The following is a 19530-nucleotide window of genomic DNA, read 5'->3' on the forward strand; positions in this document are numbered from 1 at the left end:
TTTTTGGGATTGTCCCTCAACCCTTAAAATCCAACCAAGAGATTTTAAGTGGAGGGTATTACCTAGATTACCTCGTACGGGCGGGATTACAATCCAGGACCTTTTCGACTTGGTGTACTGTCTAGGTCCTGGTCCAGCAATCCAGGAGAACTAAGGATGACTGGTACGCACCCATCTCTGTCCAAACACCCAAGGATATTAGGTTAAGTAACATCCAACAGACAACCAACTCTCTGTGATGCACGACCTTTGTCTGAGAAGTCCCAACTGTGCATGGTAACAAATTGCGCCTGTTTTGGGCCAAGGCATTCCCCCTACTCTAACTATTTATGTCGCCCATCTGACATAGCAGCAGTAGGAGCCATTTTTAACGTCTTTAGTTATGACGCGGTGTCGGCCCGAGATTCGAACCTATCACCTTCCCGACGACGAGCGGATGCGCTACGTTTTGAGCCACGGTCGCGGGTTAAGTGGAGGGTATACTACCCCCCCCCCCCTCACTCAAATGTCTCTAGAGGCCTAGAGGACGTATCCACTGATGAATAAGAACTAGTCCCTGAGACAATCCACACACACAAGTATTCCACAGGTAGAACAGGTGAAGTGAAGATTAAATATCGAGGTGCTGCATACATCACACATCTCTCTAACTCCCTATACAACACATTTAGAATTACAACAAGTGTAAAGTAAAAGGTTTTGAATTTGCAGAAATTAAAACAAATTCATTTTTGGGTGATTATTTTAGATTTTTTATTATAACTCTATTTTCTTTTCTTTACAAGATGTTACAAAATACTAGTTATTTTTTTCTACTGGAATAATGCCATCCGTAGATAAAGTTTATACAAAATTGAAGGATTTTAATTTTAAAAGTTACAATAACTTTATAAATATTTCATTTAAGCTAAAAAATCGTTAGGCAGGGATAAGGGATAGGAAACCTGGCCATTAATTAGGTCCCGGCCTAGATTCTAAAGGGATATTGCAACTTTTACAAATTCCTACCAAACTGGCGGACGCTCCCAAGTAGCTATAAATAGTTTATAAATGAAATGTTGTACTTTAAATTTTAAAACTTTATACAGAATTGAATGAAACAACTAATGTACTATTAAATGCTAAAAAGTACAAAAATATTATTCTACTAACATAGAACAAGATTATTGATAGAAGGTTACCCAAGTACTTATTTACTTATTGTACTAAATTTATTTTTTTATTTGGAATTTTAATAAGAAATGATAAAATAATATTTTTAAATAAAATTTTTACTCTTTAATAAAAATGCAAGAGACAAAAAAACATCATATCGTGATTTTAACAAAAGCCATTAATATATAGACTAGCTACCTGAATTTTATTCTATACTTTATCTACACACACACACACAGCTATTTCATTAACGTTTATAACAAACTACTGCGCCATCCCAAAACTAGTTTTTTAGGCCTAGGCTTGAAATAGGCCTGAAATAATATTTTCCTACGTTTCCTATCCCTTATCTCTGTCGTTAGGTAGGTAGTTTCAATCCAAATGCCAAAAATGAAAGTAAAATACGAAATAATTTCCTTTCTTGTAAAGGGAAGCAGAGGTGATATTCAGACATAAAACGAAGCCCAACGACTAATAGGATATAATTCTATTTATCACATTTAATGTGAGAATGTTGCTATTATCATATTCAAAATAAATGCTGTAATAAGCTTCATTAACGTTTATAACAAACTACTGCGCCATCCCAAAACTAGTTTTTTAGGCCTAGGCTTGAAATAGGCCTGAAATAATATTTTCCTACGTTTCCTATCCCTTATCTCTGTCGTTAGGTAGGTAGTTTCAATCCAAATGCCAAAAATGAAAGTAAAATACGAAATAATTTCCTTTCTTGTAAAGGGAAGCAGAGGTGATATTCAGACATAAAACGAAGCCCAACGACTAATAGGATATAATTCTATTTATCACATTTAATGTGAGAATGTTGCTATTATCATATTCAAAATAAATGCTGTAATAAGCTTTAAAATATTTAAACACTAGTCTCTCATTGGACACAAAATGACGTCCAATAAGAAAAAGGAATAAAAATATTGGAAAGAAAATTATTTTATTTCAAAATTAATTCTTGGCATTTTGGAATAAAAAATATAGGGGAAAGAAAATTATTTATTTCAAATTTATTTCTGGTCTTGAAATAATATTCATTATTTTATTTTAATTCGAGTGTCAACCAATAAGAAATAGGCATGCTGTTTTAAAAGTTTGGAATAAAAATTATTATTTTTTGTCAATTCCTTTTTTCAGAGTATAAAATGAGAATAAATTTTCCAACATCATTATTGATTTCTAATTTAACATTTCATACAGTGGGTAATATTTATTTCAACATTTTTTGTCATTCAAAATCAAGTGTCACAAAAATAATAATATTTAACATAAAAAAGAAATTTTTAAAATAATTTTGTTTTCTTTATTTGTTGAAGATTTAAGCCCAAGCTTTTTCTGAGGGGGGAGACCCCCCTCAAACCCCCCTCTCCTGAGGGGGGAAACCCCCCTCGACCCCCCCCCCTGACGCTCTCTTCTTTAAATCTTTCATTATTTCTGTAATTTATTCTAACTATCTTATAAATTTTAAAACATGAGATAAAAAGGAAATAATTTGCTGTACATTATTAAAAAATTAAAAAATTGTAAAAAAAATTCCAACATGATTTTTAATTTTAAATACAAGAATATTTTTTCCTAAATGATATGTTAAATTTAAATACAGGAATAATTTTGTACTGTGGAATTAAAGAAATAAATGCTGTACATTAGAGTGGCTTGATTTTCAATGATTTTCTAATTTTAAATGTGCTACATAAACTTTCTGTCTGAACATCATATTGTGGTATCCGCCTAGGATAAATGGCAGACACCAGAGTTCAAATGACTACGGCAGTGTGAACAGACGTGGACACCTATACTATAGAGAAGCTACGCTTCTCTAGCAATCACTAAATAATAAACAGAGTCTATTCAGTTGTTCCTTTATTGAAGGTCTAAGGATTACTAAAGTTGTACAACATAATATAAATACATATGGATTAGGAATAAAGATAGTTAAAGGTAAACCATACAAGTAAAACATAGATAGTTGCAATGGTTAGGTAGATGGCTATCCCTGTCCGGGGGAGGCAGGATAGCCCATGGAACAGCACAATAGGTAGATAAGCATAGAGGGGTTGAGTGGTAGGTCTGGGTACTAAAAGGGAAGGTTTGATGATTACTGTGACAACAACAGTCTGTGTGGGGGTGATTCTATCAGGTGAGGGAAGGCTTAGATCCTTTATCCTCAGGGCTGAGGTGGTGCTGATAACTTGGTGGTTGAAGGGGAAGGTTCCGGTGCTTAAGAAGGGAGAGGGAGGGGTAACACCCCTCCCTCCATTTGCAGGACAACTGAGAGATGAAATCAATACCGTTATCTGACATATTTTCAGGTGGCTTTACAATTGTAGAATAACAGGATTTAGCTGGGTGCGTAGCATCACTATAATGTCTTGGTTTCTGCATGGCCCAGAGTTGCCGCATACCACAATATAAGAGACCAAAAAATGAAAAGAAAATATTTTGAATAATGGGGAGGCTCGCTGATGCATGTAAACTTTTAGAAAGACACTTGTGGGGAGAATTTTTTTTTTTTTTTTTTGGGGGGGGGCAATTATTTTTCTTTCAAAGTATAGCTTTATGCACCTTCCCAATTTTGTCTTGAAGAGTAGAATAAGAATAAAAAATCTGTTTTTAAAACTATTGATCCTAGCAAGAAAAATCCATAAATAAATTTAAAAACCAAGAGATTTTACATTTAATTTAAGATTTTTCATGCTTGGATGAATATTTTTTAAAACCAATTTGATATTCTTATATTAATCAACAAGACAAATTCAAAAAGATGCATGAAGCAATACTTTGAAAGAAAAAAAGTTGCACCTCCAGAATAAACTTCTAAAATTTTTAATGCATGGAAACACCTTCCCCCCATTTCCCCTCAAGGACAAAATCAATTTTTTATATTTAGGTTTCTTATATGACGTTTAAACTGTAGATGTTGATTACAAATTCAATGTCCAAAATTGATCCACTCTACTGTACATTGTTATAATTTAATATTTGATGTGGGTATAAACATTAGACATAGATGGTCAATCTGACCCCATTTTTTTCTTAAAAAGAAACCTTTGTTCACTTTTTGTTGTATATGAAATAAAGCCCTATAGGCAACATTATTTGCAACTAAATTTTGCAATGATATAATTTTTAGAAAGATAACTTTATTATAAGAAATTAAATTATTTATAACTAACTTATTATAGGTTGTGTCATACGCTTCACATTATATGATGGAAGAAATATTTTCTTCAAATATTTCACCCAAGGAAAGCTTTAACCTAAAATATTCAACAATTTATAGCTGATACATAATGTAAACAAAATTCCCTTGTGCTGTCTCTAGGTTATCTCTATTGTATAAATGAACGTACAAAAGAGGAGGAGAGAGAGAAGGAAATAGACAGAAAAGTGAGGGAGGGGGGAGGGGGAAGAAATATAGAGAAAAATAGACAGAGATATTTATTGTTCACCCTTAGATGATGTAAATTTTTTGATAGACTTTTTTGAATATAAGAAAAAGATAGAGAATGAGACAAAACCAAGTATCATATTTTATTAATATTGCTTATACAAGAAAGGTCATTCAAAATTATTTCACCAATATTAAGGTCAAGTGACAAAAATTTAAATTTCCACCTACTTCGCCCCCAGAGGGGGCAATAGTAGAAGGAAAATTCAAATTTTGATCACATGACCAAAATTGTTGAAATAATTTTAATATCCTTTCTAGCATTCACAATATTACGAAAATATGATAAATAACTATTAATGGCTTTCTATCGTTAATCATTAAAAATGTCAATGTTTAGGTGAAACTGAACATCATCGAAGATTACAGATAATCTACATAATAAAGGACTTCATAATGCACACTATAATGTCTATTTGTCTATGTCAAATGTTCCAATGGATGTATCAGAGATCTTAATTTAAATCATTGCTTTCAGAAAATAGGCTTTTTATAATGAAAAGGTGAGTGAGTTTTGTCATAATATAATGTTATTAAAATGTGCTATTCCTGATGTGTCCGTTTCCAAACCACACTCCATCCCATCTCCTGATACACCTTCTTCACCCTCTGTTCATCCACTAATATTTCACACAGGAGATCCGCAACTTTATCAAGAATAAGAAAAGCTTCCTCTATAGTAGGGCTCTCGTCAGGTATATCAGAACTGGGAGTCCACAGCAGGATATCTGAACATCTTGGATCAAACTTGGTATCGAGATAGCCAGCAACAATGATCTTGTCACTGTGTATAAATCTTAGTTTTCTGAAACCCTCGAAGCAGCAGCAGGTTCCACTTGCAGCGTAGTTCGCCCCCATTTGAATTTTTTTACACTCATGACATGGGGCTATTTGACCTAAAACACAAAATCAAGATTTTTATGGAAATGATTTAAATAAAAAATAGCTATGAAATTACAAAATAAAAAGCTTGTTTGTAATCAAAATCTTCACAAGAAATTAGACAGACACCAATCTTTATTAAGAGCTGAAAAATGGGGTTATACCATCTGAACCAGACCATAAGAGACAGGCGAAAAGCAATTTGCTAGCAGACGACATTAACCAACACTTGGGCCAGATTGTTGTCTGAGTTATACATCTAAACTCATACATTCATTGGCATATGCGCTAAATATGAAAACAAACCTGAAAACATGTAACAAGGTGCACTCTGGACGAATACTTCGTTAGTTTGCTTCATCTCGAGAAGGGATGTAGTCAGGTTTCTTTCAATAGCAGCATAATCACCTAATAAACATTCTAGCTTAACATCAAATATTCATTTCTGTCAACATATTAAAATACAGTGATAATGACAGATTATGATTATTTACATTAAACAAAGTTTTAATTAAAGCATTGATAATAACTAATTAACACAAGAAATATGTTGCTAGAGGCAGGATCTAGCGCCAACATAGAGTGCAAGATAGAATTAGATAGTCAAAAATATTTAATTAGTAACCTTGGAACATGCGGTGAAAGATTTCATTTTAGACTTCAAGTAGGTAACCTTTAATAGTTATTTCATATTCCGAAACTTTAAATCCTCCCCCCTTCCATTTAGCGTTTTTTCCCTTTCTTAATTTAGCCATTCTGTTTAATTTTAAAGTTTTTTTCAAATTAATAACAAATATAAAGATTTCATTACCTGTCTTACCACTGAGTGTTGTAAGCTCATTATTATCTTCATCCTCAAATCTCGACTTGGAATCTCTTTTCAGAAGCTCCTTGTACAACTTCATAGTGGTATCATGCACTGTGCGCAGGTGAAAATCTTTTTTGGTAACCTCAACAGAAACATTGCAGACATAACAGACCGGCACTTCCTTGTCTTCTGGTGAAAAATCACCAAAAAATACTTTCCCATGTTCTTGAAAAAGTTCCTTAAAATGTGCATTGTACAAATGAGTTTCAAATTTTGAATTTTGGAAAATTTTGGAACAAATTGCACATTCGCGGAAGTCATTTTCAATGATTTCTTTTTCAGCTTCCTGTTTCAAACTATTAAAAACGGACGCCATTAATTCAACCATCAAAACTTTTTCATCATTAATAATATGTGTTGTCATATAGTCGAGATTAGCATGGTTTGTTGGACAATGGAGGCAGCAGAAATTTCCTTTGCTGTTCAATTTCAGGTGTTTCTTTACATTCACATTGAAATGTTTGTACAGCAAATGATTTAGATATGCTTTTCTATCCTTAATTTGAACATTGCATCCGCTGATTAAACAATTTGCTGATTGTAGATTATGAGACTTGAAAAAATCTTTGACATGGTCTCGATAATGTTCCACACGCTTATTTGGGACACTTGGAGTAAGATCCTTCTGACAGACTAAGCAATTTCCAGCCTTCAAGGCCCAGAGACATAAACTCAAACTTTTCAAAAATTGCTGCTCGGTTATTGGTTTTAGATCCAATTCTGGTTGATTTATGAAGAGCTTGAGTATCATGTCATGTGAACTAAATCCAATATGGCGGAAAAATTTAAACAGAAAATCTTCCAAATCGCAGTCACGTTGAATTTGAACTCTACAGGTGTTGAAAGGACAAGTTATTTGTTCCTCCAGGTTGCTCTCGTCCAGGATAGGCTTACAGATAATCTCCAGATCTGACATGAAATGATTCACGTAATGAGTTCTTAAATCACTGGATGAATGACCACAAACAAAGCATTTGCCGTCACTATCTATAATATCAATAACTTTGGGAGACGTAGATTCCTTGTCATGGTTCTCTGTGTCAATATTTATTATTTCTGGTGCAGTTGTATGTTTTGATGATGATTTGGAATTCTGTATTAGCTCTTCAAGTTCTCCTTTGCACCTGTAAAATAAAATATTAGTATTGAATATCATATGTTATCGCAGAAACCTTCTTCTAATTCATACTAGGTATAGAAGCTGGGTATAATTTTGTGTCAAAATAAATCAATTTGTGTGTTATTAAAGATCTCTAAAACGTCAAGACCACCAGATTAAAGAAATACACTGTCAATTGCATAGTTTAGTCCGTCTTTTTAACAAAACAAGGATAACAACATCCATAAAAACGAAGCTCTTAAATCGTAGGACAAACACCAATTAACACTAGTTGAGTGACAGAAATGAAAAACAAACTAAGTAAATTTGTTGCATAACTGCTTGAATAAAGTATAGTGTTTAAGGGCATATTCACATTTTTAGAACTTGATTATGGAGATGGTTAAGGACTTTCTGATAACGATTATAGAGTTGGTATGCTTCCTAAATCGTACCTAACTGTTATATGAATAAATTGGAACGAAAAGTGCTAACTGTTAGTGGACGGACCGACCCTAATTATAGAAAAGCTTCGCACTTTAAAATTAAAAAAAAAATACCTTGCAATATGCTCAAGCATAGACTTTTGATGTTCTTGCAACCTTCCTCTGACACCTGCTGTGGTATGTTGGCATTTCTGGCATACCAGAGGCACTTTTCCATTGAAGGAATACGGATATTTTAGATACAAAACTTTACTGAACTCTTGAAGGTAGTGCTGGAATCTTTTGATTGACTTGTCTTCAGCAGCCTTTGGTGGACTTGCAACCAGTGTAGGTCTCTTATCAAGCAGATATTTCTCAAACTCATTGGAATAACTCGATGCAGATTTAACTGTTCCAGGTACATTCTGGTGGCCACTTGGACCTTCGCTGCTAGCATTCTGTCGCTGTTGGAATTTGGCAATGTTTCTATCAAACATGTTATGTTGGGTGCCAAAATGATTGTACAGTGTGTTTTCATCAAAAAACTTTATTCCACAACAGTTATCCAGTCCTCTTTTAAACTTGTAATTGACATAATTCGCTATTTCACTTCTAAAATGTTTCAGATAATGGCAGCTTCGATCAAATTTACCCTTGTTGCCAAATGACTCATTACAAACAGGACAGCTGGAACAAGTCATTGAGTTAGTGCCAGCAAACTCCTGATCTTTGTCGGGGAGTCTCAAGTCATTCTTCGCTTGAGGCTGCTGCTCTTTTGGTTCAGATTTGATTATTGGCGCTGACAGTTGAGCAAACTTGCCGGTCATCTCCAGAAGATTTATCTTACTCTGTGAGTGCAGAAGAGTTTCCAGGTAGTCATGGTCGATGGCATAGTGCATAATCAGGTCCTGTTCTGAGCTGTTCCGAGTCTTGCAGTTTTTAAATGGACAAAAGGCATACAGGTGTTTTTGTTTCTCAAGCTGGAGAGTCTGCTTTAGTGTGTCAATTGTGGCTTGATCCTAAAATTAAACAGGAATAAAATTAATGAACAGTGAAAAAATTCTGATTTTATTCTTGTTTTATAAAATACAGTCGGCTACGCCCCTAGAAAGGCCTCTAGGGCACTTGAGGATGGGGGAGTTGGATTAAATAACCCAATTCTTAAATATAGATTTGAAAAAAAAGTAAACAAAAGTTAGAGGGGGGGGGGGGGGTTATTTTTTATTAGAGGCGATTTCTCTTGGGAGGTTGTGGTTCCCTCCCCCAAAATAGTTATAAACCTTTTTTCTTAGAACCTTTAAGATGCTACCCTGTACAGGAGAACCATACCTGTTCAGCAGTTAGCAAGTTACTTTTCTACAGACAAAAATAGCTTAGAACTTTATATAATAGGAAACAATATTAATAATTTGATTTTAGCAAAATTGATGATGTAAAGGGAAAATAAGTATGTTTTGTAGAGTAGTCAAATCAAAAGATTTAAAAAGAAAAGTTCATGTAATCTTAAAAGATTTTATTTAAAAAAAAATCAATAGGTAAGCAATCTTTACATTTTGTATCATCACAGCGCACGTGCAGTGTCTTACTTTTATAAATATAAATAAAAACTAAAGCAACGCAACATCAACTTTAAAAATACAAATTCTGTTCATAAAGTTGGCAGCAGAGCCAACAGATAAAATTTATATTTAATCCAAAAACAGTAGAGGTGTTCCAAAAAGTTGTCATTACTTATAAACAGAGTGAAGGAAGCAAAGCTTTATACAACATGAACTGTGTGTTACAACTAGTATAGGGTCGAATCTGGAATCCGCCAAATTTTTAGCCAATTTTAGAATCCGAATCCGGAATCCGTTTTAAATAGCAGATTCGGATTCTTAATAGGTAGGCTAAAATTAGCGTCTTGAGTTTTTCCTTCAACTACGCCTTTTTGAAGGCAAAGATTATCATCATTATATATAATTTCTTTTAAAATCATCTGGTTCGATTCTCGGAAGTGAATTATAGAGAACACCAAGAACATTAATTTTTAGGACATATGTAGGCTAGCACTTAATTTTTTTAATTTAAAAAAAGCCTTTAAAATATTGCTAGAATCCGAAATCCGCCTTTTTTGGACGGATTCTTGTAAAAATCCGAATCCGGTCCAAAAGTTAGACGGATTACCATTCCTAATTACAACTACACTAACCTTATGATTCCAGAAGACATGAGTGTAGTAGCTGTAGTTATCTTTAGAAGGTTGACCGCAGAGCTCACAGATAAACCTTCTTAACTTTTCATCATAACCAGGTTTCATTACTGTTTCTTTACCTAAACATAACAATAATTAAAAATAGATGCAATGCAATAGAAAGTATAAATAATCACTCTAATATAGCCAGCGTAACCTTTTTTTTAAAGCTTAGTTACATTAATATACTTATTATTACTTGGATCTTAAACCAGATTATCATGTACTCTAATAGAGTAAAACTTGTAGCTGGCTAAAATAGCGATCCTCCAATCCACCCCCTTTATCCAAACCCTCTTAACTACTGGATGAACGAACTGACCAATAAATAATGTCCATGTTAGCAATCTAATTAAAATGACGACTATTCTCTGTCATAAAAACCACGTGTAATCTACATCCATTCTTACATTGAATTTCAAACCTGTTTACAAGCTGTTTATAAACGATGACTTTTCTGCCCTACCCCCCCCCCCCTCTCCCCCCGTTAAAAAGCCTACCTGTTTCTACAATATGTTTGATCCAGTAATGTACTTCCGGTGTTTTATCCACGGCCCCGCACTCTGGACACAAGTTCCGGTGCCTCACTACGTCGTACACGTGGTCAAGGATCTCCTAAATTATACAATAAAAATGAAGGGGGTCAATTTTTGAGGGGAAGGGCTTAAATCGGGCCTCCCTATTTTTAATTTTAGTTTTACAATATAGGTAAAATATAAAAAAATACTTTTGGTGTGTTACCCTTCCTTAAAATGTTCAAAACCTTCCAAGGTCCGATGAGAAGCTACGGTGGAAAGAAGAACCATATCAGTTCAGTCGTTTGCGAGATCCTATATTTCTTTACATTTAATCATAAATGGTATTAAAATTTCAGCGACCTCTTCTTATTTCATGTGCTGGCTTCGCCACAAGCATTCATGTTCCCTATTTTAGAATTCAACAAGAAAGAAAACGTTCATTCCCCCTGGTTAAATGTTCTGTAATATCAAGAAGCCAATCATCACTCATGTAAAATTATTTTAATTTTGAAAAGATTTTTTAAAATTTTTATAAAAAAAGATTAAATCCATTTCAGAAAGATTTAACAAAACATCAAGACTTTTTAAGCTCCGAGCCACCTCGTTTCTAAACAGCTGGCTAAACAAGGAGAATTCAAAGCAAAGTAAGATTTTGTTACAAAAATCCATTTAAAACTTAATTTTTAATTCAATCCTTCACATGTAAAAAATATTTATTTTTTTAGAATGATTGTATAAACTGTTAAGCTGCTCAAAGTGATCAAAGCCCTAATAATTAATAGGTATACTTTTGTAAAGCAGACATTTATTAAAAAAGGAATTGTTAAAAAATAGTGAAGAAAAAATAAGCCCTCAGCAATAAAGTATTATATTTAGAAATTGTACCTACTGTTGCTGTGATAGATTGTTGGAACACTAAGAACTTTGTGTTGTTAACAAGGTAAAAAGAAACCAAAATTCAATATGTTTTTGAAATATTATATTAATAAGCTTTATAACAAAGTAAAAAATTATTTAAATTTTAGATTGTGCTGTTATTCTGATTTTATCCTGAATATTGTTGGCCTAGCAGCCTTTAATACCTTTTCTGGTAATGATTTTTTTTAAAAGAAAAAGAAATTTTATTTTTTCCAAAAAATCAAAATGCAAAAGTGATTTCATTTTAGTCATAAATCGAGCGCAGTGAGAGTTTGAGTCCAAATTACCACCCCAGGCTCTATAATATACCCCAGAGGTAAATCATGTTTATTGTAATAATGTTATTTATAAGCTCCGAGAAATTTATGTAATGAATCCAGTCATGCTTGTTTTATACATTTTTTTAATTTATATTTCTAAACCTAAAATATTCCCCTTTTATTTTAGTTTTGTGAAAGTTCACGAAGAACATTTTTATTTCAAAGTTGAAAAATGTCAAGCTGTCCACTAAATATGGGGAAATCTGCCTGGTGACGTCCTACACCTGGAGCTGCTTGCTGACCACCAACCGGCAGTAAGGCTGATACAACCCTCCAGAAATCACAGGTTGTACATTCACAAAACTGAGAACGTCCCAAGACAACTACTGGACGTCAAGCAGCAGGACAACAAGCTGCTTAAAAGGGTTTGGTAAGCCCTAGCTGGTGGAGCATCCGCGAGGAACTCTGCCGCAGAGGGGATTCAGCTTCGCGGCTGGCCCCGACTCAAACTCATTAATTCATTGTAATTATCACTGCTTATAATTGTATTTAATACATGCTCGTTTTTATTGACAGATAAGGATAGACGCAGCCTTGGCGGGAGGCTAGACAGACAGGGCCGTAAAAGCGCCACCCCGTATGCGTCGCCACCACCCAAAAGAGGTGCTGGCTGTGTTTTTTGGCAGTGCTAACGTCATGCCACTTAATTAAAACAGGCTGTCGTAAGACCAACACATTTTTCCCGCTACTGGTGCTTCGAAATAAATTGCCTACAGCCCAGTTGAGTAAGCGTTTGAAAAACAGCCAATGAAAATTACTACAAAGGAGCTGCAAGATCTTGGTCCTGTTGAAGACTTGCCGCCCCGCCGCCGTCCTAATCTTCCGTACACGATTCCAAGACGTTTTCCGGCGGCCAATATCGACGACCCCCCACCGACTCAAAATTTTCCAGGGGGGAGCCGTATACCTAGAACCCCTCCCCTCTCTAGAACAAGGGGATATTCTACAGAAGCCCAGCCGCCATCTGGGCCGCGATCTGCGCCTGCATTACACTTGCAGCCCGACCCGTCTGACACTGAATCTACACCGACCCGTAGAGTAAGCTTTGCAAACTTAAACGAAGCATCACCGTCGCAGGCTAACATAGAGTCTGTCCCCAAGGACAGGCAGCCGTCAACCAGCAGTGAAGCCGGGCCGCAGACACCAAAGTCGCCATCAATACGGCGATTAGACATTTCAACAACGCCATTTACAAGAACTTGTGAAGAGATTCATGAAGAGTTAGCACACTTCTACCAACCTAACTCAACCACAGCACAGACACACACAGTTTCAGTACTTGGCCACAACAACAACACAGACAACATGGCACAGGACATACAAGATGCCAAAAAGAACACCATTGAGGTGAGGTACATGATTGAGGACTTTGAACAGGCAGTTAGTGCACCTGGTGCAAGCTCTGTTGATCATCTAGAGGTAATATTGAAGCAGCTAGATGCCGCCGCCGCCACACTCCGAACCGCAAGATCTGTTTTTGATGTATATGAAGGGAATGATCCATCCATCAACATCAAGAAAGAGGAGGCAAGGGAAGCCCATCAGACTGTCCGCACAATGATAACAGGTTTAAGTGCACATCTTGCTACCCGCAGAAATGAACAGTTACCTGGAATCCGCGCATTACAGCCAGCCGCAGCTGGTGGAAATGTTAATGTGCCTAGGCTGAATAATGCACAAATCAATGCTAAAACAAGATGTGTAGACAATGCCATTGCAACACTTATTCCCAGGGCAGTTGAGCTTGAGTCAGAGCTGTTTAGGATTACAGACACAGAGCTCAGGTCAGATTCACAGCTGGCTGACTTTATGAACCAACTGAAGGAGTCCACAACCCGCGCCAGTGAACTACTAAAGAAGCTGGACAATGCTATCAAGGATGCTACAGACCTTGATAAAGATGATGAGGCCACAAGACTGCACGAAGCCCAGACTAACCTGGAGAAAGAGCTTGAGGCTGCCAAGAACCAGGTAGAATTGCAACAGCTGCGCTACGGATTCAAGGCTATGTGTAGTACAAGCGAGCATAGAGCCAAGAGTGTTTCAAAGCCAGTGTTTGATGGTGTGAATGGCCTGGACATGTTCACATTCAAACGTGAATTTATGGCTTATGTGGGCAGCATACCTGGGCTCACTGATACTGAACGGCTGAACATATTGCTGAAACAATGTCTCAGTGGCACCCCACAAACAATATGCTGTCAAGAAGCATCTGTTGACAGCTGCTGGAAAAAACTCTTGACCCGTTATGGTAGTGTTCCAGATATTTACAACAAGTTTCTGAAGGAGCTGAATGAAATTGGGAGACAACCCTGGTTAACAGCAGCACCTTCTCTCCATCTTGATTGGCTGTACAAGATGCAGGCTGTACTGCTTAAAATGCAAAAGTTTGCCCTGGAAATGGACCCAGACTGGGGAGCAGAGAGTGAACTTTACAGATTGAATATACATAGGACTGTCAAGAGCCTATGTTTGAAGTCCAAGGCTGATGAATTGTTGAAAAGATATATCATCAATGCTAATTCTGTAGGAATCCAAGATGGTAAAAAATGTTTTGGCCTCCTACTTGATTTCTTGGAGGAAGAAATCAGCCTCAAGGCATTTGAAGTTAGTAAATATAATGCATCTAACAACGACAACCGTGATAAACCCAGCGGAGCTGCGAAGCCGGACCGCCAACAACGACGTGGAGGAAAGGACCAAGACAAGGATAAGAGTAAGGAGAAGGAGGTTGTGTTAGCTGCTGACAGAGGTGGAAGTAGAGACAAGACTTCAGCCAAACGCAATGACACAAGACCGGTCACCAAGCCACTGGAACAGACTGGCTCAGGTACAACACCTGCAACACGTGACTGTGTACTTTGTTCTGGCAGACACACCCATCTTTACATGTGTCCAAAGTTTATTAAATCCACTGTCAAGGAACGGATGAAAGCTGCGACTGTAACAAAGGGCTGTATGAGGTGCCTAAGACTGGATGCAGACTTTGACAGCTCTGATATGGACGCTTGGTGGACACGTCACTCCAACAACTGCAGGACAGAGCACTTCTGTAATGTTGAAAAGTGCACTAGGGGGCGCCACAGGTCCCAAAGACACATCCTGTGCTGTCCTCTACACATTGATGACAATAAGAAGCGTTTGGACAGCTTCAGAAAGGCTGTGGGAGAGATGCTGCCTGCTGGGAACCTGCTCTACAACATGGCACATGCTACCATAGACTCAACACTGGTAGGTGATGCTGCAGATATCCCAGCTGATGTACACCCTGATGTTAACCCACCTGCCATATTTATGATGCAAGAGTTGGAAGCACCAAAGGGTGGAGAGCCACTACTGCTATTTTATGATTCAGGATGTTCTAGTGCTTGTATCAGCACCAGAGCTGCGCTGGAGCTGGATGGGACAGAAGTCCGTGCCGGCCCAACTTACCTGAATGTTGCCGGCGGCCAGACTGTTAAGCTTGATCATGGAGATGTTATGGTGTACCTGAAACTTGCTGAGCAACACAGTAAGCAGTACAACAGAGCTGCTGTAACAGGTATGATGATGTCCCAGGTCACAACAGAGTTTCCTACCTGGGATCTAGAGGAACCATACATGGATGTTGCCAACAGTTACACTGGACGAGAAAAGCTGCCAACTGTACCTAAACGTATTGGTGGTAAAACAGTGGACATCCTGTTAGGCTCTAAGTATTCCTGGCTGTACCCAAAGCTGATTGCAACCCTGCCCAGTGGCTTGAGCCTGTACAAAAGTATGTTTGCTGGTGTTGGCGGCCACAGGGGTGTGTGAGGCGGCCCCCATGAAGCTTGGCAACATGCAAATACTGCCATTCAGCAGCTGGGAGCCTTTGCCTATTTATGTGCTGAGGCTAAGGTGTATCAGGCCTTCACTGATATTAGGAGGTTTGAGGGTTGGACAGTTGATAGAGGTCTCCTGGAGGATGACAGAATAGACACCTGCCCATTCCAAGGAGACAAACACACTGCCCTGCAAGCCAAAGCTGATAAAAGGAGATACTTTGAACTTGAAAATATTGGCTCAGAGGCTCCATATAGATGTATAAACTGCCGTGGGTGTCCTACCTGCAAAAAAGGAGCCATCCTGGAGCACCAGAGCTTGAAGGAGGAACGGTAGGATCAGGTTATACAGCAATCTGTCCGTTTCTTACCTGACCAACAACGAGTAGAGGCTGATCTACCCTTTGTCATTGACCCTGAAGAATCACTGGGCCAGAACCGACACATAGCTATGGCAATCCTGCACAGTCAGATGAGGAAGCTCCAGCAACAACCTGACCAGCTAGCTGAAGTCCTGAAGAGTCACAACAAGCTAGCAGACAATGGTTACAGCTGCAGACTTACTGACCTGCCCCTGGATATCAGAATGGAGATAGAATCCAGCCAGACCTATTACTATCTGCCATGGAGGACTGTTACTAAAGAAGGTTCTCTGAGCACGCCCACTAGGTGTGTCTTTGATGCCAGCAGCGGCACCAGGACGGGTAAGTCTCTCAATGACACATTGGCCAAGGGCAGCAACAGGCTTGAGAAATTGCTCCACCTACTGATTAACTTTAGAGCAGGACCTCATGCTTTTGCCACTGACATTAAAATGGCATACAACAATGTGTCACTAACACCACAGAACTACAAATGGCATCGTTACCTGTGGTACCCAAACTGTGATCCAAACCTGGAAGTGGAGGAGAGGATTATGTTGACCTTGATATATGGTGTAATAAGCAGCGGAAACCAGACTACTGAAGCTATCCAACAAGTTGCTGAACACTGTATAGAAAAGTATCCAGAACACAAGGATGGAGCTGATGTCCTGCGGACTCATACCTATGTCGACGACACAAGTGAATCATCAGACTCTACAGAAGAGAGGACCACTCAGATCAGTGGCCTTAACTTTGCCTTAGGCCTTGCAAAAATGGAGGTCAAGGCATTTGTTCTATCTGGTAAAAAGCCTGATGAAGCAGTATCTGCGGACGGTCAGTCTGTTGGGCTGCTTGGATACAGATGGCTGCCAGAAGAGGACAAGTTGACCCTGGAGCCAAAACCACTGTACTTTGGCAAGACCCGCCGAGGTAAGCGACCTGAACCTGTGACAGGTGACATCAAGGAGGCTCTGTCTATAAACTTCACCAAACGAACCCTCTTGAGCAAAGTCGCCAGCAACTGGGACCCACTGGGGCTAGCTACGCCCATCACGGCCCAGTTTAAGCGGGATTACGGCACAGTTGTATCGCTAGGAACCGATTGGGATGATGGTCTGCCCGCGACACACCTGGACACCTGGGTAAGTCACCTGGAAATTATGCAAGAGCTGCCAAATGTCAAGTTCCAGCGTGCGGCTGCTGGTGCAGGCAAAGTTGACCTACTTGTCTGTACAGATGCCAGCAAAGACCTTGCCATAGCATGCGTACACACACGTTACACTGCGCCTGATGGATCAACCCAGGTAAGGTTGGTGGCAGCCAAATCCAAGATTGTGACCGGACTAACAATCCCCCGAGCTGAGCTCCGTGCAGCTGTTCTTGGAGTAACACTTAGCAGAGCAGTTCTCAACAACTTCAAGGACAAGGTGGAAAATGTTTATTTTTTCTCAGATTCAACTATTGTTCTGTTCTGGTTGAACACAGATACACGGCCAATGAGCATAGGTGTCAGAAACAATGTAATTGAAATTCTGAGATTTTCTGAGAAACACCAATGGAGACATGTTGAGTCAGCAAATAACCTTGCGGATATTGGGACAAGACCTGGCACAACTCTACAGGACATAGATGGCCAGTCAAGCTGGCAAACAGGTATGAAATGGATGTACCTCCCTAAATCTGAATGGCCTGCCAAAAGTATTGCTGAAGTAAAACTTTCTGGTGATGAGAAAGCTGTAGCCAAGGCTGAGATAAAAGCTGTTGCAACGGTGTTGGCCCTTGAAGACAGCTTGGCAGCCAGGTACAGTCTGTCAAAGTATGTACTTGATCCAGCTAAATACGGCTGGCGGAAATCTGTTAGGATTTTGGCTAATTTATACAGGTTTGGAGTATGGTTAGCCTTGAAAAAATCCGGCAAACCTGTGTCACATTACCTGCCTGTTATTGATTCAATCAAGGACCACCTGACCAGAGATGAAATAGCTGCTGCTGAAAACTACTACTTTAGGCTAGGCACAGCTGAAGTAAAGCAGTTTGCTAAAGCCAAGGATTATGAAGGTGCGCAAGAAGTTAATGGGATCCTCCACTATGTTGGCAGGCTAATAGACAGTGAAGACATTCATGATCCTGGAAATGTGTTTGCGGATTTAAGCCCTGTGTCATTCTGTAAACCTATCTTGGACAGGTATTCACCCGTTTCCTACGCCATCATGACACATGTTCACCAACGGGAAGTACACCACCGGAATGTGAACCAGACACTGCTGCACAGCAGGACTGTAGCGTACATCCTAAAGGGGCGCGACTTGTCCAAGGAGATACGAGAAAAGTGTATGACTTGCCGGCGTAAAGCAGCTAAAAAAGTTCAGGTAGAGTTGGGACGGATTCATGAGAACCGTGTCACAGTTGCCCCTGCTTTTTACAATGTCCAAGTTGACATTTGTGGGCCTTTCAATGCCCAATGTGAGCACAACCACCGGGCAACAGTAAAAGTCTGGTGTCTTGTGTTTAAAGATCCTGCCACTTCAGCCGTAGCCGCCCATGTGATGACAAAATATGACACTGATGCATTTATCACAGCCTTCATGAGATTCTGTTACCTGCACTGTGTTCCTGACAAAGTTTTTATTGATGCAGGTAGCCAACTGAAAAAGGGCTGCAAAGAGATGGAGCTAAGTATAGCAGACATAACCAAGACCCTTAATGGCAAATATCAAATTGGCATTAAGCATGAAATAGCACCTGTTGGCGCCCATCACTACCAGGGATGTGTGGAGCGAAGCATAGGTGAAATTAAACGGCTGTTCCATCATGCATTTGATGGCTTGAAGCTTGACATACTCAACTATGAAACCGCCTTTTCATATGTGTGCAGTGAGCTGAACAATATGCCGCTGTCACTAGCTGGAAGGGCAGAATCTTTGGACGGCGTGGACCTGATAACGCCGGCCCGATTGATGCACGGTAGAGCCAGTAACAGAACACTTTTGATGCCTTGTACTATTGCCAAGCCAACTCGCGTTCTGCAACAGCTTGAAGCAGTGTACAACGGCTGGTGGAAAATCTGGTACAGCCAACGGCTTGCAGACTATGTGCCCAGAGGCCGAAACCACGGAAAAACGGTAAGACAACCAGTAAAAGGTGACGTCATCATTTTCACCAAGACTGAAGGTGAAAAGTTTGCCAACAACCGTACTTTCAAGCTGGGTATCATATCTGAGGTGTTTCCGTCTAAGGACGGACATGTAAGAGCTGTAGAGGTCACCTACAGAAATTCTACAGAGGAAGTAACCAGGACAACCAGGAGAGCCTCCAAACACATAGCAGTAATATATCCGGAGGATGAATTGATGTTGACAGAGATAATGGAGGCAGCAGCTGCCAAGGCTGATGCCATGTTCATATACAAGTCCAACAGAGCACAGCCCAGCAAGCTAGTTTCAGACCTACATTATCAAGAAGTGGTGGACACATGCGGAAACCA

At 38.8% G+C, this 19530-nt stretch overlaps 2 protein-coding genes and 1 long non-coding RNA gene across 3 annotated transcripts in view; 2 read left to right on the forward strand and 1 right to left on the reverse strand.

The window, feature by feature from the left end:
* Positions 1-549: 549 nt before the first annotated feature.
* LOC145312596 (uncharacterized) overlaps positions 550-19530 on the reverse strand; it is a 37161-nt gene continuing 18180 nt past the window's right edge. Inside the window, exons 19-25 of the mRNA XM_080151852.1 lie at positions 10623-10737; positions 10081-10202; positions 8025-8908; positions 6309-7489; positions 5804-5905; positions 5164-5511; positions 550-653 (exon numbers count right to left, since the gene is read on the reverse strand). Of these exons, the coding sequence (XP_080007978.1) occupies positions 550-653; positions 5164-5511; positions 5804-5905; positions 6309-7489; positions 8025-8908; positions 10081-10202; positions 10623-10737 (2856 nt within the window). The remainder of the gene's footprint in view (positions 654-5163; positions 5512-5803; positions 5906-6308; positions 7490-8024; positions 8909-10080; positions 10203-10622; positions 10738-19530) is intronic.
* Positions 11179-11644, forward strand: LOC145312081 (uncharacterized). The gene is made up of 3 exons (XR_013876892.1): positions 11179-11284; positions 11366-11422; positions 11517-11644. It is a non-coding gene; the product is annotated as an uncharacterized LOC145312081 (long non-coding RNA).
* On the forward strand, positions 11661-15673 carry LOC145312333 (uncharacterized). Its single transcript, XM_080151576.1, has 2 exons — positions 11661-11730; positions 11807-15673. Exon 2 carries the CDS (start codon positions 12626-12628, stop codon positions 15671-15673), a length of 3048 nt encoding a protein of 1015 aa, XP_080007702.1. The 5' UTR covers positions 11661-11730; positions 11807-12625.

The sequence above is a fragment of the Acartia tonsa genome, chromosome 2 (assembly GCF_053477335.1).
Source record: "Acartia tonsa isolate MP-2025a chromosome 2, ASM5347733v1, whole genome shotgun sequence".
NCBI lineage: Eukaryota > Metazoa > Arthropoda > Copepoda > Calanoida > Acartiidae > Acartia > Acartia tonsa.

Bases quoted from the DNA above. Each gene is read 5' to 3' on its own strand.
- LOC145312333 (XM_080151576.1), top strand. From the start codon at position 12,626: ATGAAAATTACTACAAAGGAGCTGCAAGATCTTGGTCCTGTTGAAGAC.